The sequence below is a fragment of the Myodes glareolus genome, chromosome 1 (assembly GCF_982192425.1).
Source record: "Myodes glareolus chromosome 1, mMyoGla1.1, whole genome shotgun sequence".
NCBI classification, from domain to species: domain Eukaryota; kingdom Metazoa; phylum Chordata; class Mammalia; order Rodentia; family Cricetidae; genus Myodes; species Myodes glareolus.
This window is the reverse complement of record NC_142026.1, coordinates 121361969-121389606: the sequence shown is the minus strand read 5'-3', so window position 1 is coordinate 121389606 and position 27638 is coordinate 121361969. Positions and strand designations below refer to the sequence as shown.

At 43.7% G+C, this 27638-nt stretch overlaps 1 protein-coding gene across 1 annotated transcript; it reads left to right on the top strand.

The window, feature by feature from the left end:
• Positions 1-18576: 18576 nt before the first annotated feature.
• On the top strand, positions 18577-19264 carry Sf3b5 (splicing factor 3b subunit 5). Its single transcript, XM_048425374.3, has one exon. The coding sequence runs from the start codon at positions 18713-18715 to the stop codon at positions 18971-18973; it is 261 nt and encodes an 86-aa protein (XP_048281331.1). The 5' UTR covers positions 18577-18712; the 3' UTR covers positions 18974-19264.
• The last annotated feature ends 8374 nt before the right edge of the window (positions 19265-27638 follow it).

The following is a 27638-nucleotide window of genomic DNA, read 5'->3' as shown; positions in this document are numbered from 1 at the left end:
GTGAGCCAGGCGTGGTGAGGCCCAGCAGCCATCCCAGCTCCGTGGATGCCTGAGTCAGGAAGAGAATAAACCAAAGGCTGGCCTGGGCCCTTGATGAAGCTGGCTCAGTGAGTAAAGGTCCTTGCTGCTAAGTGTAAGGACCTGAGTTCAAATCACCAGCGTTCATGTAAAAGGTGTGATAGTGCTCTCCTGCACCCACAGGGAGATGGAAGTAGGGATGGTTGACTCTGTGGAAGCTTGTGGGCCAACTGGCCTGGTGCACACAGCAGGAAAAGAGCAAAGAGATCCAGTCTCAAACAAGGGGAAGGTGTGGACCAGCGTCAAAGGTTGTTATGTGACGGCCCTGTGGCGTTCACATGGACACTGTGGCACACACATGTTATTCTGCCAGCTTAGCAGCGCACCTGCATCCAATGATGTTTAACGCCTGTCTGTGCCCCACAGCCTGCAGTGAGAATCCAGCTACTTAGACTTTGGCCTGAGGGATTCTGGTCCTGCCAGCACTGGCTTGGCTGCGACTGTCAAATGTAGGTTTTAGCTAAGTCTCTATCATTCTGTTTAATAATAAAGACGTGGGAGTCAGATGTTGGGGTGAAAACCTGCTAGTTCAGAGAAGTAGAGAAGCAACCAACTGACCTATTTTTTTGGCCAGAGAGCCAGCAAGAGAACTATTTCTCCACTCATCCCAAACTGAAAAGGCCACCAATCTCTGAGCCCCTAGCTGCTCCTTCCTGTGTGTCTCTATATCTACGTTCCTGGCTCCTCTGTCCTTTCTATGGCTGATTCCTGTCAACTAGTCGCTGTCTCCACCCCCTGATCCAAAGTTAATTTTATTAGTATGGTCTGGAAGTTTCATGGTGTGATCAATTATCCCACAATACAACTCCTTCTTTTGCACACACGAATAGGAACACACAGTTTACACACATGTACAGACACACATGCACATACACACAAGCAAATCAAAAAGCCGGTAGTTCACTGTAGCACTGTCACATGATATGAGGAAGGCCCTGGTTTTGATCCCCAGAACTGAAACAAATGAAAACAGATAATCTGTCCTTTAGGCCAGGTCTAGTATCCCACTGCTTACAGTTCTAGCACCCGGGAGATGAAGGCAGGCGGTAAGATCTGAACTTGTGAAGGCTCTACTTTCATGGTCTAATCTCTTCCCTAAAGACCCACCTCTTAGGAGGATCACTTTGGGGAGTTGCTTTCCATTGAGGCATAGGTGTGTGTGTGTGTGTGTGTGTGTGTGTGTGTGTGTGTGTGTGTGCGTGCGCAAAGGTTTGAGACATAATAAACACTATATTTGCACAAATACTTGTCTAAATGAATGAATGAGTCAATGTGTAGATCTTGATGGTTGAAACTTATTTCCCAGAAGCCCCATGACCTCCCATCAGACTTTAGACAGCTTCCATTTCCTGACATACTGGGTTATGTGGATTCCATTTATATTCAAGCCTCCAGTCAGCCAGCTTCATTTGCTTTGCAAAAGAATCTGCGAACCAGGTGTTGATATCAACTGTGTAGAAGGAGGGCTCTCGTGGCCAGCAATAGTCAGGATTGTTTCTTCCCACTAAGGAGCCCAGGATCTGACTCCTCTGATATTGCTTTTAAAAGCCCTGGTTGTCTAGGATCATGAATAATAGGCTCAAAGACCTTTAATTATGGCTAAAATCCACTTATGAGTGAGTACATACCATATTCCTCTTTTTGGGTCTGGGTTACCTCACTCAGTAAAGCGTTTTCTATTTCCATCCATTTGCATGCAAAATTCAAGATGTCATTGTTTTTTACCACTGAGTAAAACTCTAATGTATATATGTTCCACACCTTTTTTAACCATTCTTCTATTGAGGGGCACCTAGGCTGTTTCCAGGTTCTGGCTATTACAAATAGTGCTGCTATGAACATAGTTGAACAAATGCTTTTGTGGTATTATAGGGCATCTCTTGGGTATATTCCCAAGAGTGGAATTGCTGGGTCCTGAGGGAGGTTGACTCCCAGTTTCCTGAGAAATTGCCACACTGATTTCCACAGTGGCTGCACAAGTTTGCATTTCCACCAACAATGGATGAGAGTTCCCCTCTCTCCACATCCTCTCCAGCATAGGCTATCATTGGTGTTTTTGACTTTAGCTAATCTGACCGGTGTAAAATGGTATCTCATAGTTGTTTTGATTTGCATTTCCCTGATCGCTAAGGATGTTGAGCATGTCCTTAAGTGTTTTTTGGCCATTCGAAGTTCTTCTGTTGAGAATTCTCTGTTCAGATCAGCACCCCATTTTTTTAATTGGGTTAATTAGAGTTTTAGTGTCTAGTTTCTTGAGTTCTTTGTATATTTTGGAGATCAGGCCTTTGTCTGATGAGGGGTTGGTGAAGATCTTCTCCCAGTCCAAGGATTATTTGTGATCCTAGAGAAGCTAAATAGGAAGGTGAACCTGAAGAAAATCATGTAGTTATCCTCCTGGAGATTGGAAGTAGACAAGAGTGCCAGGCAACCTTGGGTGCATGGGGGGGTGGGGGGTTGTTGGAAGGGGAGAGGGTTAGAGAGAAGGGAGTAGGGGAGGAATGGGGAAAGCTCGGTGGATTGGAATGAGGGGACGGAGGAAGGATGGATATGGGAGCAGGGAAGTATATATCTCAACTAAGGGAGTCATTTTAGGGTTTACAAGAGACTTGATTCTAGAGGGGATCCCAGGTCCAAGGAGAGATCCCCAGATTGTTCTCTGGACAGAGGAGAGAGTGCCTGAACCAGCCTTGGCCCATAACCATACTGATGAATATTTTGCATATCACCATAGAACCTTCATCTGGCGATGGATGGAGATAGAGACAGAGACCCACATTGGAACACTGGACTTAACTCCCTAGGTCCAAACGAGAAGCGGAAGGAAAGAGAATGTGAACAAAGAAGGCAAGATCAGAGGGAACCTTCACCCGTTGATGGATAGAGATTGAGACAGAGACCCACATTGGAGCACTGGACTGAGCCCCCAAGGTCTAAAGGAGGAGCAGAAGGAGGGAGAACATGAACAAGAAAGGCAGGACCATGAGGAGTGCGTTCACCCAGGGGACTGATCTAATGAGAGTTCACCAAGGCCAGTTGGACTGGGACTGAATGAGCACGTGATCCAACCAGATTCTCTGAATGTGGCCGGATTCTCTGAATGTGGCCGGCATGGGGACTTTCTGAGAAGTCATTGACAATGGCACTGGGACTTGTTTCCTCTGCATATACTGGATTTTTGGGATCCAGTCTGTTTGGATGCTCATCTTCCTGGACCTGGAGGGGGGGGAGGAACTTGAACTTCTCACAGGGCAGGAAACCTTGACTGCTGGGCAGGGGGGGGGGGATGGAGAGGGAGGAGGAGAGGGAGTGGGGGGAGTGGGAGGGTGTTGGGAGGAGGGGCGGAAATGGAAACTTTTATAAATTAATAAACTTTTATAAATTAAAATAAATGAAAAAATAAAAGCCCTGGTTGAAATCAACCAATCTCTGCTTGTCCCCAATTGAAGAGGCACCACTATGCCCCAAATTCAAATGCCACTGAAGTGACAAGTTAAAGTGACTCTCCTGCTGAGAATACCTCCTTGCTAAGTAAGTCCTAAGCCAGTGGGTCTCAATCTGTAGGTCATGACCCCCTTGACAAACTTCCATCTCCAAAAATATTTACTCTATGATTCATAGCCGTAGCAAAATTTGACCCCCTTGACACACTTCTATCTCCAAAAATATTTACTCTATGATTCATAACAGTAGCAAAATTACAGTTATGAAGTAGCAACGGAAATAATTTTATCACTGGGGTCACCACAACATGAGGAACTGTATTAAAGAGTTGCATCAATGGCAAGGTTGAGAATCACTGCCTACGTTTTCCACACGTCCTATGTTCTGAGAGCACACAGTCTCTACAGAATGGTCTTGTCTTAAGTTTTGCTGCTGGAAGTTTCAACCTAAGATGATAGGGCCAGGAAGTAATCCTAAACAGATGCTTCCAGAATGGGGGCAGGACAGGGTAGGACTTGAAGTGTGTTCACCCATAGGTCAGATTGCAGTCACTGGTAGCAAGAGTGATACAATAAGGACCTCGTCACTGGTGGTAAGGTTGGGGCTGGCGACCCCTCCATGCTCTATGAATGAGCTTGCTGGGAGTTTTGTCTGTGGTGAGTTTGATGGCATCTGGACAGAGATACACTGGCCAGTGCATACCTCACTGTTTGAGAACTGTGGGGGAGACAGCAACCATGGACTATAGGATTGGGGGTCTACTGCTACGTGCCGCTCATGAACGGCGGAAAGAAAACTCAAGATTCTAATACACTGGTCTGCAAATTAAAGCCAAGACTGAGAGTCAGGGGTTGGAGAGATGGCTCAAACTCTAAGAGCGCTGGCTGCTCTTCCAGAGGTCCTGAGTTCAATTCCCAGCACCCATGTGGTGGTTCACTGCCATCTATAATGTGATCTAGTGCCCTCTTCTGGCGTGCAGGCAGAACACAGTAGACTATTATGTTCTATAAATAAATTAATCTAAAAATAAATAAATAGATACATAAATTAAAAAGGCTGGGCAGTGGTGGCGGCACATGCCTTTAATTCTAACACTTTAGAGGCAGAGGCAGACGGATTTCTGAGCTCAAGACCAGAATGGTCTACAGAGCGAGTTCCAGGACAGTTACACAGAGAAATGCCCGCCTCTAAAAACCTTAGAAAGAAAGAAAAAAGAAGAAAAGGAAGGAAGGAAGGAGGGAGGGAGGGAGGGAGGGAAGGATGGATGGAAGGAGGCAGGTGTTTGGTTGGAAGCATCACCTCAGTTCCCTGGCACCCCTTTATACAAGGAGTCGGGGATGTTTGCTTGGAAGTGTCACCCCAGCCCCCTGGAACCCATTTCGAATGTTTGGTGGAAAGTTCCATTTCAAGCCCCCTCCCCTGTGAGTTGCTGCAGTCCAAATGCCACCTTTGAGAAAGCCCACCAAACGGTGACCCCGCCCCAGGGAGGGTTGAGACCTCTCCCACAGGCTATTTATACTGCCCCCTAGAGAATGAACACGTGCTCTTTCCAGTTCTCCTTTCCCTTCTCCTCCGTGTTTTTCGGAGGGCCACCGGAGAGTGCTGGCATTCATTAAACCTGGACTTTTTCTTACTCGGTTTGATTTGGTCCGATTTGGATTATTGCATTGGTGGAGATATTTGTTGGGTCACAAAAACTTTACAGGAGGGAAAGAGAGAAAGAAAAAAGAGAAAAGAAAAGAAAGAAAAGAAAAGTTCTACATACCACTGCTACGGTTTGAATATGAAATGTCTTCCACAGTTGGGCTTTGCATTCTTGGCCCCACTTGCTATCACTATATTGGGAGATTTTGGAAAATTTAGGAGGTAGCACCTGGCTGGAGGGATTAAGTCACTGGGGGTGGGGTAGGGAGGATTCTTCAGGTTATCTTGTCCAGGCCCTTCTTCTCCCTCTGTGACTCTTTCCTTTCTCTCTCTCTTTCTTTCTTTCTTTCTTTCTTTCTTTCTTCCTTCCTTCCTTTCTTTCTTTCTTTTTCTTTCTTTCTTTTCTTTCTTTCTTTCTTTCTTTCTTTCTCTCTTTCCCTCTCTCTCTCCCTCCCTTCCTTCCTTCCTTCCTTTCTTCCTTCCTTTCTGTTATGTGTATGGATATTCAGTTTGCACATTTGTCTACACACTATGTTAGTACAGTGCTGTGGAGGTCAGAAGAGGTGTCTGAACCTCTGATGATTTGTGGGTCACTGTGTGGGTTCTGAGAATCAAACTCCAAGCTCTAGAAGAGCAACCAGTGCTCTTAGCTGCTGAGTCATCTCTCCACTGCTTCCTCTTTGCTTTCTATTGACCATATGTGACTTGCTTTGACACCTTCCCATCACCATTAAGTACATGAAGCCAAGTGACCATAGACAGAGCTCTCTGAAACTGTGAGCAAAATAAACACAACACCTCTTAAATTGTTTCTATTAGATATTTGGTGAGAGCAATAATAAAAGTCATTGCCCAGTGTGGTGGCACATGTCCTTAATCAAGCAATTGGGGGGGAAGAGGCAGGAAGATCTCTAAAGCAGGGTCAGCCTGGTCTACAGAGTGAGTTCCAGGACAACCAGGGCTACATAGGAAGATTAATTCAAAAAGAAAAGGAAAGAAAACACCATTACCGAACAAACAAAAATAGTTAGAACAGGCAAGAGAAGTTGTGCCTGGAAATAAATCTAGAGGATTCTAAACTAAGGTGTTGGGGAAGAGTAGGGCAGAGCGTACCAACTGTGACTTGATTCTCTCTCTCTCCCAGTCATTTACTCTCGTAGAGTGAACACTTATGAGTAGCAATCTAGAGACAATTTGCCATGATAGAGTTCAGATTCACAGTTGCTAATCAGGTATACACACACACACACACACACACACACACCCCTAGAAAACTAAGCTACTTACAATCTTTAAAGAGTTATTATCAAGGAGTTCATGTACCAAGACAGTAAAGGACTTGCTGCTTGGGGCATCAGTGTCATTGATATCAAAATTGTCTCTCCTCTGTAGGCATAGAAGGCAATAAGAGATGTTATTGCAAAAGTAGGGTGCACACAAAGGCATGTGTTGCATGTCATGTCCCTCCAAGTTCACGCATTTCTCCAGGAGGGAAGAGGAGGCCCTCACAGGTCTGGGAGAACAAAAACTTAATTCTGGAGGACCCCTACCCAACAGCATAAAAACAACATTAAGCAGAAAGAGAAATGCTGGAGAAACCTTAATACCTGCACTGAAACTATACTAGAGCTATACTAACAAGAACAGCATGGTATTGGCACCAAAACATGAGAAACTTCAGAACAGAATGAAGGAATCAGAAATAAATTCATACAGCTACGATCACCTTATTTTTAAATATACAAATATAGAAATATATTAAAATATATTTGCATATATATAAAATAAAAGATAAGACAGTCTGCTCAACAATAATACAAAAGATAGACAGCACATATAGAAGAATAAAACTAGATTTATATATCTGAATCTGTATAAAAATCAGTTCAAAACTGAAAACAAGAAAAATACTTCAAGATAGAGGGTTAGATAAAGATTTCCTAAAAAGGATTTCAGTAATAGAGAAATAATTCCAAGAATTGACAAATGGATTACATGATAATAAAGTTTATGCATGTCAAAAGAAATGCTTACAAGAGTGAAGGAACAGCATAGAATGGAGAGAAACTGTGCATGCAGCAGGGGATTAACATCTAAATATATAAAGAACTGCAAAAAAATAAATAAGCACCAAAGCAAAAAATATCAATAAATGGGCTAATGAGTAAATAATAGATAGTTCACAAAAGAAGAAACACAAATAGCTAATAACCACATTCCCAGCTAGCCATCAAGGAAATGTAAATTAAAGCTACAGTGGGATTCCATCTCATACTGTCAAAATGCTATCAAGAAAAATAAGAGTAAATTGAAAACAGAGGTTTCTCTGTCCCTCCCTGTCCCATAGCTCTTTCTAAATAATCACTCAAAGTCTTAATATAATTATTAATGCTAAATCAATAGCTCAGACTTATTACTAGCTAACTCTTACATCTTTAAATTAACAGATTTATATTAATCTACATTTTACCACAAGGCTTGTGTCTTGTTACCTCATTTTCTATATGCCCTGCTCATTCAGCAGTTGGCTAGCATCTCTCTCAACTCCACCCCTTCTCATCTGAGTCCTCAGTTTGATTGTTCCACCTAACCTTATCCTGCTTGGCTATTGGTCAAATAGCTTTTATTATTAACCAATGAGAGGAATACATAGTAACAGTGTATAGAAAGATCATCCCGCAGCATCTCCCTTTTTTTGTCCAATTAAAAAGTAGGTTTAATTTTTTGAAGCAGGGTTTCTCTGCAAGCCTGTCCTGGAACTCTCTCTGTAGACCAGACTGGCCTTGAACTCATAGAGACCTGTCTGCCTCTGCCTCTCAAGTGCTGGGATTAAAGCATGCGCCACCACTGCCTGGCAAAAGGTTTTAACTTTAACGTAGTAAATTATATACAACAAACAGTTATCAAATAAGAATTATAATTACAGTATTTAGTCCATTTATATTTGGCAAAATTAGAAAAAATACGGTTATCAATCTTATTCTTTGGCCTATAGTTCAGGCTTATTACTAACTAACTCTTCCATTTAAAATTAACCCATTTCTACTAATCTATGTATTGCTACATGGCCATGGCTTTTACTGGTCTGATGGCATGTTATTTCTTGGGTGGCTGGTTGATCAATCTCCCCAACCCCACCCCTCCTCCTTTGAGTCCTCAGTTTGATTGTGCTGCCTAATCTTATCCTGCCTGGCTATTGGTCAAACAGCTTTATTATTTATTATTTATTATATTTATTATTTATTAAATATTTATCAAATATTTAATATTTACATTTAATTTTATAAAAAATATTAATAAATAATAAAACAATAATTTTATATTTAATGTTTATTTGTTTAATATTGATAATATTAAATATTATTTATTATTTATTAACCAATGAGAGAAATACATAGTCACAGTGTAGAAAAAGATCATCCCACAGCAGGCACTGTTGGTGAGGGTGTGGAGAAAAGGGAACCCTGATACTTTGATGGCGGGAATGTAAATTGATACAGCCACTAAGAAGTCAATGTGGAGGTTCTCAACCTACTAAAAGGAAAACTACCTCCTGGGCATATACCCACAAGTCTGTTCACCTTCCTATGGAGAAATTTTCACATTCATGATTATTGTTGTACTATTTCAGCAGCTAGGGAATGGAGGCAGCCTAGCTGGCCATCAGTTAAGGAGTGGATGAAGAGAAAGTGGTATAGATGCACAATGAGAGTTCATTTTTTTCTGAAAAGAAAACTGAAATGACAACATTTATAGAAAAGTGGGTGACACTGAAGATCACTAAGGTGAGTGTGGTAAGTCAAACTCTGATAAACGCAACATGTGGCTGAGGTGTGTGTGTGTGTGTGTGTGTGTGTGTGTGTGTGTGTGTGTGTGTGTAGCCATGAAACAAAAAAGAGCCCATAGAAGAAAGGAAGAGATCTCACAGGAGGCCAATGGGGAGAGTAGAGCTGGTAACAGAATCCATGTGATAGAAAAGCATAAAAAAGGGCTCTTTAAGAGGAGAAAGGAGAACAACAGGGGGGCCATAGGCAGAAGAGGGACAGGAGTGGGGTGGGGGAGGTGAGTGAGGTCAAATGGCAACGTATGAACATGTCACAGTGAAACCTATCATTTTGTATGCTGATGTCAAGATCGATACAATTTGTTAGAAGGCATTTGCTGATAAACAGATTCCTGTTTCCACAAACTTAAATTTTACAATGAAGTTCACCGTCTTGTTTTTATAGCTAGGTTTTTGTGGGTCCCCTTTAAGAAATTATCCAGTTCGGGATCACAGGGAAATATTCTCATACATGAATCACCAGACAGCTTCATAATTTGCAGTGTGGTCGATCTCATCTCCACCTGGAATTGACTTTTGTGTGGAGTGAATTAGAAGTTCAACCTCATTTTTTTTTGTGCATGGCGCACACTTGTTCTAGCACCGCTTACGAAGATTGCTTTTCTGTCTCTCACGGTGCCGTGTCTTTCTCACAAATTAAGTATGCATTTATGTGTGGCCCGTGTCATGGTCTTGGTCCTGAAATATAGAAACACTATTACTTTCTTATATTGATTTTTATCTCTAGTCTTAAATATTTTAAACTACATTAATGGGTTTAATATATTTAATTTATTCTCAGCATTTTAAATGGTTGACCAAGCAAGCACAGAATCCTAATAAGAAAAGCCTTCCAGAGCATCTGAAAGGATCTTATAAATCTACATCTAACTTAGGAATTTATTGAATCCATTTCTCTTAAATATTAGCATGTCATAGACATCCTTTTTCACGGTCTCACTGCTTTGAACTTGAAATCATAAACCAATTACATCTTTTAGAGAGACTGAATCCCAAGACATCTGTTAAACAGTCTGTTGTACTTATCTCTTAACTATTTCAAGCATCTCCAGCAGCAACATGAATGGAGTATTCCAAAATTTGATGTAATCCTGGTAGTGTGACTTCATCTGCTCCTTAGTATCTAGTTTTTCCTTATATGTGAAGCACTCACGACAGAGTCGCTAGCTGCTCTATCTAGCCTGCAGGGAGTCACGGGTCCCATTTTAGGAAAACACCTGGAGCGAGCCCTGGTTGCCAAGCACACGATTTCTGACCTACTAAGAAAGGCAATATTTCCACTGTCAGATAGGGACGTGTATGGAGCCATCTTTTCTGAACCACAGGTTGATTGACACCTAAGTCTTTAGAAATCAACTCTAACAGGGAGCTCTCAGCCGGACTCCAGATAGAATTTCTCCACTTGCCTGTCCTCCCAGCCCTTGGGAGGATGGAAGTTCATAATTATCATTATTTATACAGCTGGGGCTACATGAGATCTTGTCTTGAAAAATGTTTTTAATGGAAAAAAAAAGGAAATTCAATGCTTGAAGATGCCCAAGATGGGGGGGAGGTCTCTTTCTGAAAATAATTTTGTATGTCTAGCCATCAATCAGTTCCTCCACTTACTAAGCAGTTAACTCCTTGAAATCGATGCTAAGAGTCCACCCCCTCCCCTCCCCAGCCTTTATAAGTTGTCCTTGAAGCAGAGATTGATCCAGAAATGGGGGAGACTTGACATTGTTTTGCATAGAGATTTATGCACGCTGAAGAAAAATGTCCAAAGCACGGGTGGGGGAAGGCCCAGCGGTGTTGAGCCACGGCTGAGTGTGCCAGTCCATTCCACCCTGAAATTCATTTTGGGCTTAAAACTCCAATCAACAAATGATCAGCATTGAAAATATTTAGTACTTAGGACAATAGAAAGGGCTAAGGCACTGAGTTCTGAACCAAACACAGAAATCCTTGTCCTACCGGGCTATATATCCTAATTAGGGAGATAAACAATGAGCCATATTATGCACGTGTTAAACATGTATGGCAATAGCAAGTGCCAAAGAGATAAAGGCACCTTTAGGAGGAAGGGAACAGGATCACAGGTTTAGGTCTCTGAGCCTGAAATGGTCTCAGCTGCCATCTCCAACCTCCCTAGGGGCATTCTGTCACCGCGCTTCAGACACCTCAGAGCCTGCGGGGACACTGTGAGATTCCTCCTAGGCTCTTGTTCTATGCCTGGAATGCTCTTCTAGAATTCCCCGCCATTGTTGGCTTGTCCTTACCTGTAAGAAATGTGAAGTGGAACCTTCTAGAATGCCTCTCCTAATCCCCACCTTTCCATGCCTCCTACCCTTCCCAGTTTCTCTACTGTGGCTCTTCTTTATCCCCTTGCTTTAGTACAAGTGACCAAACCCCACTCCACCACCAGGCCCTGCATGCACAAACATGCGTCTGAGTACACACACACACACATACACACACACACACACACACACACACACACACACACACACACACGTTTTTGAGACAGGGCTGCTAACTCATGTAAATGACAACAGCCTTAAACTACTGGTTCGTCTGCCTCTGCCTCCCAAGGTGGGGGATATAAACTCTTGTCAGTATCCAATTTTCAAACTCCTTTCTTACACTGGAAACTTCTTCCCACTGCATGTTCAACAACAATTTGCCTCAGAAAAAGTAGACGGATTTTGATTCTTACTGGCTATGGTCTAAATGTTTATGTGCCTCCATTCGTTAGTATGTTGAAGTCCTAACTCCAAAGTGATGGTATTGGTGGTGAGGACTTGGGGGAGTGCCTAGGCAATAAGGTGAAGCCCTTGCAATTGGGATTAGTGCCTTTGCCTTTAGTAAAGCTGCCTGGGAGAGTTCCCTTACCCCTCTCACCTTGTGAGAACGTAGCGAAAAGGCAGCTGTGAACCGCAGCCCCGGGTCTCACCAGACAAGTCCACTGGTGTCTGTAGCTTGGCCTTGCCAGTTTCCAGAACCATGAGTAATAAATTTTTGTTGTTATGAAGCCACTCTGTCTATGGTTTTTTGTTTAAACAGCCTGCGTGGAGACACTGTCATTGAGAGGTTATCGGCACCCTCCCCGCCCCATAAGTTTCTCTGCCAACGCGGAAGTCAGATCAGGCAGAACTGAAAAAGTATGACAACTGGTGTGTTTGAACAAAGCAACTCCAGGTGAGTTCTCTAGTCCCAGGGATCCGAGGCCTGAAGGGAGACTTTTTAGGTGGTAGGCTAAGGGTGGTGATGTGTCTGCCACAGGCTGGATTTGTGCCCAAGTATAGGCAGGGAATTGAGTGGCTGGCAACTTCAGGGAAGGAGGCTGCTGTAGCTACAAGGAACCTGGAACTGGGCATTTTGGTACCTTTTCTTCTTTTAGTGAACAGGTGGGGTTTGGGGAGAGAGAGAGAGACAGAGAGAGAGATTGAGAGAGAGAGAGACAGAGAGAGAGGAATGGGGCTTCTCAGATATTGCAGGGGTGAGCTGAATGTTCTAACTGAATATCTGTTTTTTCCCATTGAAAAACAAACAGACAAAAAGCAAGCAAACAAACAAACAAACAAAAAACAAATGCTACATTACCGTAGCAATCAGAGTGCAAATGTCTATAACACTTCGAAACTATTTCCAAAATTTTCCCCCATGAGAAACTTTTCAAAAATTTAACCAGCCTCTGATTCACTGTTATTACTGAAAACCAGAGAGGGAGCGACGCATTGGCTCTTAAAGGAGCTATGGAGTAGCTGCACTTGGCACATCTGCCCCAGTATAGGGGTATGAATAAGGTTTTGATAATTTGGCTTTACTGTGTATGGCTATGTGGGGTCAAAGTCTCCCAAACAGTTCCAGCTCTTCCTGAATACCTGAAACCCACAGCGGCTGAGGAAGAAGGACGGGGACCAGGACGAACCGCAGAAAAATAAAATAGGAGGCTGGATGTCATTTGTTTGAAACTACATTTCTTCAACACACAGCAACACACATGTGCGCCCCCCCCACATGCACACACACATACGCATGTACACCCACACACCCCCAAACCAAAACTCACCAAGAGACTTTGTACATCCCATACATTCCATACTCCTATGTATTCTAACTAAATATAAAACTCGAAAGTAATATTTAGAAGATGACAAGGAAATCATTTCTTCTTTTTCTTAAATTATGAACTTAGCTGGATCCTTTAAACACTCAGCGGACCTTTATGACTTGCTCTGGCTGGGAAGCTCCCTGGGGTCCAACTAACAAAAGTGTTCACCAGCAGGCTGTATGTCGGCTTTAAGTGTTGTTTTGGCGCCCCCTTGTGTCAAGCATTATTGCAACAGCTGTACATACTGAAAGTCTTGGTAAAAAATATTTAAAATAAGTTTTCACTAAAAGGAATGTCCTTAGTTGATTCTATTTAAACTCTTGGTTTTCTAAATCACAGCAAAGTTTGAACATAATTTCTTCAGCACTAGATGGTTGAAAGTCATCGAGAATCACTGGGTTAGAGTGAGCCATGGGTATTCATAACAATTGTGTTCTAACGAACGACCCTCTGAAGAACTTGCCCTATGAATAAACATGTATAAAATAATCCCATGTATGGCATTAGTCACTGCAGAGCTCAAAACAGCACACAGTCAACCAGTGAAAAGGTGGTTATTTGTAGTATGGTGCACCTGCCACAGGAACATCATGCAGGTCTAAAACAAGACCAACAGAGAAAGGCTGGGCATGGTCGCACACACCTTTAATCCTGGCAGACAGGAGCCAGGGGCAGGTGGATCTCTGTGAGTTTGTCATCAGCCTGGTGTACATAGAGAGTTCCAGGCCAGCCAGGATAACATAGAGAGACCCTGTCTCAGAAGGAAAGAAGAAAGGAAAGAAGGAAGGAAGGAAGGAAGGAAGGAAGGAAGGAAGGAAGGAAGGAAGGAAGGAGTTTGTTTTGTTTTTTATGATTTTTTTTTTGATTCTTGAGACAGGGTTTCTCTGTAGCTTTTGGAGCCCGTCCTGGAACTAGCTCTTGTAGATCAGGCTGGCCTCGAACTCACAGAGATCCGCCTGCCTCTGCCTCCCTCCCGAGTGCTGGGATTAAAGGTGTGTGACACTGGAATTGCACTAATTTTTATTTTATTTCTTAGCAACAGGATTTTCATGAGGATTCTAATTGTCTCAGTTGGGGGTTGCTATTGCTTCGATGGAACACCACGACTAAAAGCAAGTTGGGGAGGAAAGAGTTTATTTCACTTACTCTTCCATTCAACAGTTCATCCTCTAAGGTAGGCAGGGCAGGAACCTGGTGGCAGAGCTTATACAGAGGCTATGGAGGGGTGCTGCTTATTGGCTAACTCCTCAAGGCTTGCTCAGCCTGCTTCCTTAATCAATTCAGGATAACCAGCCCAGGATGTCCCCGCCCACAATGGGATAGGCCTTCCCTTATCATCAATAGCTAATTAAGGAAATGCCCTACAGGTTGGTCTGCCCACAATCCAATTCTATGGAGGCATTTTCTCAATTAAATGTCCCCCCCCCCAGAAGACTACAGTTTGTGTCACATGACAAACAAACAAAAAAACTAGCCAACACACTACTGAAAATCCTAAATTAATGTGGAAGAGTGATGTTCCAAGAGTAGTTGTGACCTCTATGGAAAGAAGAAAACTATACAGGTTTTTACCCAGTTAGGTGGCAAGACTTCAAGCAGAGGAACCATCCCGAATTTTTGATGAAGGTATCAACAAAGAGAAGAATGGAATCTCTTCTCTTCTCCTCTCCTCTCCCCTCCTCTCCCCTCCCCTTTTCTTCTCTTCTCCTCAGGAACAGACTGGTGAACAGACCTGAGAAACACTAAAGACAGGTGTGGAGAGAACAAACTGTTTACTGAACAATAGCTATTTAGGAGAATACTGAAAATTAGATCTCTAGGACAATACAAAATAAAATTTTAAAAAAGATGGAGTTGAATTAAAGTCCTAAATACAAAAAATCAAAACCTTAAAACTTTTAGAAAATAAGTTCTTTTTATTACACCTATGTCCATAAAGTACCTTGGTTTCTTCCTTTTTTTTTCTTTTCCTTCCTTCCTTCCTTGCTTTTTTTGTAAAGATAAATGCAAAAAGCACAAGCCACAAAGGAAAACTCACAAATTTTTACTATTTTAAGCCTCTTTAAAACAAAAGCTTTCATAAAGTGGAGAAAAGGTCACAGACCAGTAAAAGTTATTGCATGTCACTTGTGAGCCTGGAACCCTAATATATAAAGAGCTCCTAAAATTAAAATGAGAAAGAAAAACTTCTTTTCTTCTGTCCTGATAAGAAATGAGCAGGACTGGAGAGATGGTTCAGTGGTTGAGAGCACTGGCTGCTTTTCCAGGGGACCCAGAATCAATTCCCAGCACCCACGTGGCCGCTCACAACTGTCTGTAGTTCTAGTTCCAGGAGACCCAACACCCATGACAAAATAACAATGCACATAAAATAAAAACAAATAAATAATAAAAATAGAAATAAGCAAAAGATTTGAATCCACAATGAACACAGCAGAAATACAACAGGCCAGTCAGGCAGTTGTGGTGAACACCTTTAATCCCAGCACTTAGGAGACAGAGGCAGGCAGATCTGTCAGTTCAAGGCCAGCCTGGTTTACAGAGTGTTTTAGAATATTTTGTGTCGTCCCCCCCAGGGCTGTTACACAGAGAAACCCCATCTCTAAACACCTCCTCAAATAATGATGATGATGATGATGATGATGATGATGATGATGTTAATGGAAATACAAAAAACCAATAAGCAGCCGAGCCTCTATAGCATTCAGGGATATGCAAATTAAGGACACAATGAAACTTCCATCCACCAGATTTAAATAATTTAAAAACATGTAACATTGCAGACTATTGAGAAGTGTGTAAAGTAAAAGAAGTACTTAATCTACCCAAATATACCATTCTGTGAGGAGGAGTTTGGCAATGTCTAGCAAAGCTTGATGGCACCCATCCCTATGTCCAATCATTGTTAGTCTTATGGTTATGGCTTAGAGAAACTCTTTCACATGTGTCAAACTATGGGAACAAAAATATTTATTGTAGGGCATAGCAAGAAGTCTCAGCTGGTAGAGGAACTAGCCATATAAGCCTGACAAACTGGTTTGGACTCCTGGAACCCACATGAAGGTGGAAGGAGAGACCTGACTCCATGGAGATGCCCTCTGACCTTCACCCAGGCACCATGGTATGTGCTCCCTCATCAAACACCTTCTCATTCAGCATCATATGCGCGTGCATGCACGCGCGCGCACACACACACACACACACTTTTATTACAGCATCGAATCTTGTTTTGTGTGTTTGCAGATGTTTGTGTGTGATGTGCATGCAGAAGCAGAGGCCACATCGAGTGTTATTCCCAAGTGCCACCCATCTATTTACTAAAACAGGGCTTCTCGTTGGCCTCAGACAATCAAGGATGCTAGGGTGCCTGGCCACTGAGTTCCAGGCGTTCATCCTCCCCAGTGCTGGGAATACAAGTAAGCCACCACAGCACTGCTTTTCTTCCTTCCTTTTTTTTTAAGCCCTGCTTTTCTTATGTAGAGTCTGAGGATCAAACAGGTTTCTATTGCTGTGAAGAGACATCACTTTTTCTCTTATAAAAGTCTTATGAAGAAAAACATATACTTGGGTAGCTTACTGTTCAGAGGTTCAGTGTATGCACATGGCAGCATGCAGGCAGACACGGTTCTGGAGAAGGAGCTGAGAGTTTTACCTCTTGATATGCAGACAACAGGAAGTGATCTGTCTCACTGGGTATGACTTGAACATATATGAGACCTCAAAGCCCGCCTCCACAGTGACACAATTCCTTTAATAAGGCCACACCTACTCCAAGAAAGCCACACCTCCTAATAGTGCCACTCCTTTTGGGGGCCGTTTTATTTCAAACCAGCACACCTTAAAGCCAGGCGGTGGTGGCGTATGCCTGTAATCCCAGCATTCGGGAGGCAGAGGCAGGTAGATCTCTGTGAGTTCGAGGCCAGCCGGGTCTACAAGAGCTTGTTCCAGGACAGGCTCCAAAGCTACAGAGAAACCCTGTCTCGGGGGTGGGGGAGACACACAAAAAAACCCAGCACACCTTCTATCCCCCAAGAATTGTTTCTATAGAAAAAATATGGGAGAAATATCCACTATTGATGTGTATGCGAGTGCTCTCTCTCACACACACACTATGCTATGGGAAGTCTGAAGCAGGTACAGAGAATTTGAGACTATATCTCAAACAATAATAATGCTAATAATACGAGGCAAGGTATATAGTACGGGTGGATGGTGAATCCATAAGTATGCCATATAGTCTTTATATTTTAGAGATAAGATGCTTATTATGTCGTTTGTTATTATTATTATTATTATTTTTCTGAAACAGTGTTTCTCGCATAGCCCTGACTGTCCTGGAACTAGCTCTGTAGAAGCTGGCCCCGGCTTCAGACATCTGCTGTCTCTGCCTCCTGAGCACTGGGATCAAAGACTTGGGGCTTCACTGCCTGGCAAGGTGCTTATTATGACAAAGTTTAAACGGAAGAGTAAACACTGGATGTAGCGGCACATAACTCTAATCCCAACATTCAGGAGGCAGGTTTGAACTCAGGGCCAGTCTCAAAAAATAGCCCCAAACTACCGTATTTTCAAATTGTTTCCCATCCTCACTTCTCTTTGGCTGTGATTGTTCTTTGCCCATTCATCCGATTGGTTTTTCTGAGAATACAATCTCCATCAAGCTATAGCATATCCTCAAAAGGATATTATGAAAAAAGTACATTATCTTTTTTCAAGTAGTTTATACCCTTGTGAGGAGGTGCGTAACCCTCAAATTGAACATAAGGCTGGAAAACAAGGCGCTAGGAAAAGAGAGGTTACTTGTCGTAAGACACAACTGACGTCAAGGAAATGCTTGCGAGGGGCCTTAAAGGGAGGCTGTTTGCTTGGAGGGTTCGGCGCCTAGGTGGGGTGAGGAGTTGGAACCTGGCGCGTGATGTGGAAGCCACCACGTGAGACTACTAGTGTTGACACTCATCCCCAAGCATCTGGGGTGGAAAGAACTTTTCCCAGTACCCAGAGTCTAAGGGACAAAGCTGAGACAAGAGTTAGTTTTTCTGGTCACTTGTAGCCGTAACCCAAGCATCTGGGGTGGAAAGAACTTTTCCCAGTACCCAGAGTCTAAGGGACAAAGCTGAGACAAGAGTTAGTTTTTCTGGTCACTTGTAGCCGTAACCCACTAGGGTTTTCCCTTCTTTGTAGTCTGGTGCCGCTGGAGGATGCTTCCAGCCCGTTGGACACCATTCTAAATTAGCCAGGTAAATAATCTGGGGGAGAAAAAAAAAATTTTTTTTTTGACTACAAATCCCAGATTGCAATGCTCAGGTCAGCCCGTAACACGAGTTACGTGCCGGAGCCACTAAACATACCATCATGCAACGCTCTTCAAGTAGGCGGGCTCCGTGAGGGGACGGCCCAGTATTTCCTAGGCAACTCCAATGCCGCGACAGAATTCACTTCCGCTTCCGCCTAGTAGAAGAGAGTCTGCGCATGCGTCGCCGTGGCGTCTTTCTTCCGCGCCGGCCCTGGTAGCGGTACCGTGTGGCGGCGGTGGAGGCGTCTCTCGTTTGAACGCCGAGGGCGGTAGCTTCTGGTCTGCGGCCTGATCTCGAAGCCCCGAGCGAAGCGGCGAGATGACGGACCGGTACACCATCCACAGCCAGCTGGAGCACCTGCAGTCCAAGTACATCGGCACGGGCCACGCCGACACCACCAAGTGGGAATGGCTCGTCAACCAGCACCGGGACTCGTACTGCTCCTACATGGGTCACTTCGACCTCCTCAACTACTTCGCCATCGCCGAGAACGAGAGCAAGGCGCGCGTGCGCTTCAACCTGATGGAGAAGATGCTGCAACCCAGCGGGCCGCCGGCGGACAAGCCCGAGGAGAACTGAGGCGAGCGCTTCCCCGACTTCCCCGGCTGCCGGCAGAGGACCGAGCCACCTTGTTCCTGACTCCTGATCGTCCTGGCCTGTGTGTCTCCCCCGACCTGCTTACCTGGGGACGGTTCCGAACAAGTCACCGAGAGAGACTGTCGGGACCCCTGGGGGATGGTGCGGGAGGAACGAGCCTCGAATAGGCGAGCGAGGGAGAAGACGGCACGGGAGTGATGGCGCATTTCGAGTCTGTTTTTCAATAGTTGATTGTCGTTCTTATGATTTATATAAAGTGTAAGACTTGTTCTATTTTTCGGTGCGGATTGCTGTGTTCCTTGCGTGGGATTGGGGCGGAGGAGTTCTTGGACCGAGGGTTCAAGCGTTCATTGCCAAGTCCTTAAGTCCATCGTACACACTTTTATGACCTTCCCTCACCTCAATTTTTTTTTTTCAGGCCTACAGTGTGCCGGGTCCCAAATGAACTTTCAAACATGGAGTTTTTCAATCCTTTCCCACCATTTATAAAGTCTGCGCTCATTGGCCCGTTATGTTGCATCTGTTTTTCTTGGGAGCTAGTCTGTATCTTCAGAAATGATGAACGAAATTTTTTTTTTCACTCATTCAGTGTTCATCAGAGTGTTTTCCCAAGGTTTGGGGACATGCAGTATACCAGTTTGGAGAGAGACAGGCTAAAATAGATGTCAGAGTTAGAAGATGCAGGGAGATGGGGCAGTTTGAGGATTCCCAATTTTAAATAGTATGCTTATATGCTTAGGCTGCTTAGTTATTGCGGTGATGACATCTGAGAGACACTACGGAATCGAGAAATAGACGTGCAGGACACAGAAAGTTATTACCATCTAATAGGGTCGGCCAGTGCAGTGGGCTCAAGAGCAACGGTGTGTCGGACTTACTGAAGGAACACCCCCCCCCAAAAAAAGCGGTATGAGTTACTGGGAGTGGTGGTCCGTGCCTCTAATCCCAGCACCCTGGAGGCTGGAGAATCTCTCGAATTCAAGGTCACATTAAAAAAAAAAATCGGTTAGAGTCACTCACTGGTTGTGGTGGCGCACGCCTTTAATCCCAGCACTCTGGAGGCTAGATGCGGGGGCATTTCCAGTTAAAGTCCACGGGTCGGGTTTCAGAACTGCGGGGACTACACAGAGAAACCTGTCCTTGCCCGTCCCCTATCCCAGCAATATGGCCGGAAGGGAGGAGCTATAGAGCCCCAGGACAGCTACAGAAGTGGAGGCTGGTAGGTCAGTGCAAGGACTTCTGAGGGAGGCCTTTGCTTAAAGCGTCACCTGAGTGCGTTTTAGAAAAATGATTCCCAGTCACATTTCTGGTATTCCATTACCCTGCCCCCCCCTTTTTTGAGACAGGGTTTCTCTGTGTAATAGTCCTAGCTGTCCTGAAACTAACTCTTGTCGGACCAGGCTGGCCTTGAACTCACAAAGATTCACCTGCCTCTGCCTCCCAAGTGCTGGGATTAAAGGTGTGCACCTCCACCACCCAGCCTTCCCTTACACTTTTAAAAATTATTGAAGATATGGGGAGTTTGTCTGTGAGTTGTAACTGTTGCATTTAACAGAAGAGAAAACTAAATATTGTGCTTTTAATAATTTATTTAAAAATAACAGCTGGGCATGGGACATGCCTTTAGTCCCAGCAATGGTGAGGCAGAGCCAAGTTCAAAGCCAGCCTGGTCTGCATAGTAAATTCAGGACAGCCAGGGCTGTGTAGAGAGACCCTATGTCAAACAAACAAAGTAACAGTAATGGATTTCAGGAGAGAGAGAGAGAGAGCGCTCTGGAGCCAAGAGTTCTTGCTGTGTAGACACAGAGACCTGAGTTCAAATTTCCACTACCAGTGTCAAAACCCAGGTACAGCTTGTAACCCAGCACTGGAGAGTGGAGGCAAAGGACAGCTGGGACTTGCTAGCGGCTAGACTAGCTCCAGGTTCAGACAGAGACCTAGTCAAGAAAATAGGAGGAGGTGCTGCAGAGAGGACAGCAGGGATAAGAGGACCAGACCCTGGCGTGATCCTTGGCACCCACGTGGCGGCTCACTACTGCAATTACACTCCCAGTGGATCCACTAACCATTTCTGGCGTCTGTGCACATCAGACACAAGAGCTGCACTTATGCGCAGGAAAGCATTCTCATATATAAAACAAAAAAAAAAAAAAAAAAGGAAAAGCGGAAGAAACTTCTCTTTGCAACAGATGGGAACCATTACAGAAAAGCACAACCAATCAAAATGCAGAATTGTGGAACCCAACCCCGACCCACACACCCTTCTAAATGGTTCCAAAGCACAGGGAACATTTCTGAAGAGGGAGACAGAAATATTCTTCAGTCCCAGAGGACCAGGGAGTGTGCTGTAAGAGTATCTCCTAAGGATGTCACAAGCTACACACATAGTCTCACCAACATGGCCGCCTAAAGATGAACTAATTAAGGACAAGGGTAAACGTGCTGGGGTGGTCAGGGAAAGCGCTCGTCAGGCCTCAACCTTACACACAGAACTACAGGCAACTAAGGAGCACAGAGAGGAAGGCGTGGTCTTCCTCAGGGAAGAGCATGCCAGATGGTTATCTAATACCAATGGTCAGCTCTGAAAACAGGCATAGCAGAAACATTACAGATTGAGCAGGTTATATTTGTGGATTTAGGTGTATGTGTGTATATAACAGTTAACGGAAAAGTGGCCACGGATTTGAAAGAGAGCAAAGAAGAGTATATGGGAGGGTTTGAAGGGAGGAAAGGGAAGGGGGAAATGATGTAATAAAACAAAGACAAGGGGAGAAGGATGGAGTAAGATGCTGGACATCCTCTTCTGGGCTCGAGTATGCATGGAGCCACACAACTGTACCACATGTGTACGTAACACCATACACAATAAAGCGCTGCATAATACATTTTTATGAAAAAAACTTCAAAACATACTTTAGTGACAATGCTCTATTTTTCCTTTTTTGATTATTTTTATTTTATGTGTATTAATATTTTGCCTGTCTGTATTTCTGTGTGAGGGTGTGAGATCTTGGAGTTACAGACAGTGGTTAGTTGTGGGTGCTGGGAATTGAACCCGGGTCCTCTGGAAGAGCAGTCAGTGCCTTAACTGCTGCTGAGGCACCTCTTCAGCCCTCTAGTTTCTTTCTTTCTTTCTTTCTTTCTTTCTTTCTTTCTTTCTTTCTTTCTTTCTTTCTTTCCTCCCTCCCTCCCTCCCTCCCTCCCTCCCTCCCTCCCTTCTTTCTTTCTTTCTTTCTTTCTTTCTTTCTTTCTTTCTTTCGTTTAAGAAAGGGCTTCTCTTTGTAGTCTTGGTTGTCCTGAAACTCACTTTGTAGACCATACTGGATTTGCCTGCTTCTGCCTCCCAAGTGCAAAAAGAATGACTTTTTTTGTTTTGTTTTGTTTTTTGTTTTTCGAGACAGGGTTTCTCTGTGGCTTTGGAGCCTGTCCTGGAACTAGCTCTTGTAGACCAGGCTGGTCTCAAACTCATAGAGATCCTCCTGCCTCTGCCTCCCGAGTGCTGGGATTAAAGGTGTGCGCCACCACCGCCTGGCTAAAGAATGGTTTTAAAAATACACTTTTGCATATATCTTCATTATCTTGCCTTAATAAAGTCAGCTGAATTCTCAAATTGGCTTCTACATTCAAACTGTTGGAGTAGAAAGTTTTGGTTGAACTGCTTTTAAAGATACATACTTTAAATTTTTGTTTTGTTTTGTAGACCTGGGATTAGAACTCAGGACCTTAGACATGGTAGGTAAGTGTTCTAACCACTGAGCCACATCTTTAACCTCCAAAATGCTTTATGTTAAAAAAAAAAGAACTACATTTTTTGTGTCTGTGTGTTTGTGTATTGTTTCGGTGTAGAGGTCAACTGTGTTCTTTTACTGTGTGCATCCCAGAGAAGGATCTCAGAATGCCAGAACTGGTGGTAACACCTTTACCCACTTAACCATCTTGCGATCCCCCAAAATTCATTTTTTAATTACATGTAGTAAAGAAGGAATATTTAGCCTTTTCAAATAGTTGTCCATATTCTTGACACTATAGGACAATTCAACATTCGTAGCTTTAAAATGTAAATTACAATATGGAATATAAAACTAAGTCAATGAGCCTGATGCTCTTGTTACATTAAAATTCATTAACCCATTTTGAACTCTGAACTTCACCCCTTTCTACCAGACATTAAACTATGATCCGTTGCTTGGACAGTATTAGCTCACTGAGTCCAATAGACTTCCGAATAATGACACATTTACATACATTAAAAACCTGGGTCAGTGGTGGCGCACACCTTTAATCCCAGCACTCAGGAGGCAGAGGCAGGTGGATCTCTGTGAGTTCAAGACCAGCCTGGTCTACAAGAGCTAGTTCTAGGACAGCCTCCAAAGCTACAGAGAAACCCTGTCTCGAAAAAAAAAAAATCACAGTCATTGTTAATCATCCCTATCTCATCAGGAATATATTATATTGTAATGAAACTGCAAAACTCTTGATGCTTCAAAAGCTTCAAATGTCACTGATATAAATACGTAATTTTCCTTGAAGTACCAGACCCATTTGATTCAATTTCAAGAACAAATCTGCCAAATACCCAAGTCTGAAAGTTACACTGTAGGACTTGAACATGCGGCTCTGTAGCAGAGTGCTTACCTAGTGTGCTTGAGGCCCCAGGTTTGGGCATCCGGCACCGTAAACATAATGAAACCAACTGATGTGGGAAGTCCCTCTATACATGTGTTGCTTTTATTAGCTAATGAATAAAGTTGTTTCAGCCAATGGTTTAGCAAAGTAAAGTCAGGTGAGAAATCCGAACAGAGATAGAGAAAGTAGGCATACTCAGAGAGAGATGCCATGTAGCTACCGAAGGAGAAAAACACCCAGAACCTTTACCTGCAGGCCACAGACTTGTGGCGATACACAGATTATTAGAAATGGGTAATTTAAGATGTAAGAGTTAGTTAATAAGAAACCTGAGCTAATTGACCAAACAGTGTTGTAATTAATATAGTTTCTGTGTGATTACTTGGGTCTGGGCAGCCGGGAATGAACGAACAGTCTCTGCTTACATGGAGCCCAAAGTGGGGCATACACTGATACCCAGTATACTGATGCCAGAGGAGTCTCCATTTGCAACCAACAATAAAACTAGAGTTGCTTTCTCCATGGGAAAAATGGAGATGTTGCGCTCCCAGCTCAGACAAGCACAAGTGTTTCCCTTGACAAAGCCAGCATACTTTGAAGACAGCAAGGGGTGCATTGTTCATTCGAGCAGTTTCATCAAGGATAAAGATGTTACAACGTTACTGATTTTACTGCTTTATTAACACCCCCCTTGTCTCCCCTACAAATGCTGTGTATACCCTAGGATGGCCTCAATGCCTGCCAATTCATTATCCTCCTGCCCCAGCCTCTTAAGTGCTGGCATTACAAGCACGTCCAATTGTCTGCCTTTCAGCACAGACAATTGCGAATAAAACAGTTCTGACTGCATTTACTGATCAGGTGAGGCAGAATATAGCCATTACTAGTGTAATTTGATGTCTTTGTCTCGAGTCACATCAATCACTTCTATTGATGCTGCTTTTGTGTAATCTGTGCAAATATTAGCTATGGAAAAAGTTAATAAGCTCGTTTTAATTGTGAGAAGAATTTAACTTTACAGATACCCTGAAATGCCTTTTACAGCCACTTTACTGATTCTCCTGAGTGACTGATAGCAGATTAAATAATAGTTACATGGCTATTTGACAGACATTTTCTCAAAAATGAGTGAAACGAGCCATCACTTAGGGAAAGCTACTAAATTACTGCATCAGAGGGCCCCTGTGGCTGCTGCATTGAGAGTCGACAGGTAAAGTGAAAGAGACCGGATTGCCAGTGTTCATGCAATTACGGTGTCGACACTAATGCCTCCCCCACCCCCACTTCCCTTAGAGAGTAAAAGCCGAGCTGCAAATCACCGGCTCATAAACCTTGATCCAGGGACACAAATTGCTGTTCACGTGAACTTGTGGGAATTGCTACCCCGAGTTATATCTCCCTGCCCCCATTTGAGGTGCTTATCTGCAAAGAATCTTAACTTCCCTCTGCTCCTGGAGTTGGATGAGGAAGTTTGAGTGCACGTGACTATTCCTTGATCCCTGCTGGGGTCAGGTGACAGTCCCTACTGGGGACAGGTGAAGGTGGAGTGCATGTGATCAGTCCTTGACCCCTACTGGGGTCAAGTAAGAGTTCCTCCTTGGGTCAGGTGACAGTCCCTTCGCAGCCCCTTCCCCATTTGGTGCCATGGTATAAAAGCTAGCCCCAGCAGAACAATAAACAAGCTGCTGTTTCACCTCAACCTCGTGCTCTGTGGATTTTATTCAACCTGGACACCCTCCGCCGAGACTCGTGGTTCCAGACCGTGCTGGCGCGGTAATTGGAGGTTCCCACCGAGATCGGAAAGGTGAGGAAAGTGGACTGGGTCATCCTGTAGCCGGCCAGGATGTATTGGGGATTAAGACATAATTAAGAAATAAGAGATACTTGAGATAATTAAGAGATAAGAGATAATTAAGAAATGGGGAATGCCCCGGGTAAATCAGAGTTAACGAGGTTGTTGAAAGGAACAGCTGTAAAAACTAAGACTTTGGATGATTTTCTTAAAACTATAGAAACGTGGAGTCCCTGGTTCATCACCAGTGGAGCCCTCAATATTTCTGAGTGGGAATAGGTTCGCGGGGATCTTCAAAAAACTTTGAGAAAGGAGGGGCCTGAAGTCCTGCCTATTGCCATGTTCTCCCTTTGGAGACTGATCAGGGATGCTTTGCTTACAGAGAAAGTCCAGGTTAAGCAGGCTTTAAAAGCAACTAAGCTAGCTCAGCCCGGTAAGGTAGAGGAGCGAAAGATTAAAAAGAAAAAGCCTCCAGACAGGGAGGGGCAAATGAGTCATGGGACAGAGTTTCCTCTTAGAATTTAGGGGCTCGTCCCAAGCTCACAATTTTCACCTACTGGTGTTTTTTGGCAAGGGGGACTCATTTATTGGTTACATCTACCCGCTTCCCCTAAGAAGGTAGTGACCCCATATTATGAAATGGTGCTACAGCTTCTATGGAAGGCATATGATTTTAGTTTACAAGTTTTTGGCAGGATCCCAAATAAATTTCTAATCCCTTATCAAAAAGAGGAAATAACAAGGCTACAGAGGGTTCAAGATGGATGGACCTTGTTCATCACAACCACTGGAGCCAATTTTGATAACCATTATCCTGATTCTCGTTTAATTTCATTTTTTAAGAATCATCCTGTTATCTTTCCAAGAATTATTAAAACTTCCCCCCTTAAGGGAGTGCGTTCAGTGTTTACTGATGGTTCTTCCAAGGGCTATGCAGTGGTGGTCTCTGGTTCAATTAAAGAAAAGCAGTCCCTAGGTCCGATTTCTGCCCAAGCTGCAGAACTCACAGCCTGCCTTATGGCATTTTCTCTTTTCAAGGATCAACCCTTCAATTTGTATACTGATAGTATATATGTGGCAGGGATTGTTGGGCCATTGGAAACCTCACCATATATATTACCTACCTCTCAGGTTTTCCACCTTTTGGTTCAGCTGCAAAGTCTTATATGCCAAAGAGTGTTTCCTGCCTTTGTTGGCCACATTCAGGCCCATGCTGATCTGCCAGGGCCCTTGGCAGAGGGAAATAAGCTTGCAGATTTCCTCACCCGCCCAATGGCATTGTTCCTCTCTGAGGAACAACGAGCCCGTCATCTTCATGAAAAGTATCATTTAAATGCCTCTTCTCTAAAGTTTCACTCTGGCTGTACTCTAGCCACAGCTACTCAAATCACATCCCAATGTCCAGCTTGTGCTCCATTTCATAATGCCCCCAATGAAGGTGTTAATCCTCGAGGCCTCCGTCCTAACCACCTTTGGCAGATGGATGTTACCCATTTGTCTCAAGCTGGCAGACTTAAATTTTTACATGTTTCTGTAGACACTTATTCCAAGGTAATTTATGCCTCCCTACATTCAGGAGAAAAGATTAAGGACGTTATTGCTCATTGTCTACAGGCTTTTGCTTATATGGGCATTCCAGATTTTCTCAAAACAGACAATGGACCAGCTTATACCAGCCAAAGGTTTGCAAAATTTTGTCAAGAACATCAAATTACACATACCTTTGGAATTCCACATAATCCCACAGGACAGGCCGTAGTGGAGCGCACACATGCTACCCTTAAACAATTTTTTTGTAAAATAAAGAAGGGGGAGTATATCACCTCCCCAAATGCCCAGTTATCTACAATTTTATACATTTTAAATTTTTTAACAGTAGATAAACAAGGTCTATCAGCAATGGAGAGACATTGGCAGAAACCTTCCCAATCTGGGTTGGGTTAGATGGAAGGATAGTATCACAGGACAGTGGCAGTCACCCACACCCATGTTGGCTAGGGTGAGGGGGGCCGTTTGCGTTTTCCCTCCAGGAACCAAAAAACCCATCTGGGTGCCGGAGCAGAATGTTCGGCCAGTGGAGCCAGGCCCTACTGGTCCTGACAATATGGATTCAAGTGAGGAACATCGAGGGAGCCCTGAGATGGGCACTGGTGAGGAATCCACCCATACTGATGCCAGTAAGTAAAGTAAGCTCTGTTTTTCCATCCTTTTATTCCACCAATTATACTT

What these genes read in the sequence shown, in the direction of transcription:
- Sf3b5 (XM_048425374.3), top strand. Translation starts at nt 18,713, where the DNA reads ATGACGGACCGGTACACCATCCACAGCCAGCTGGAGCACCTGCAGTCC.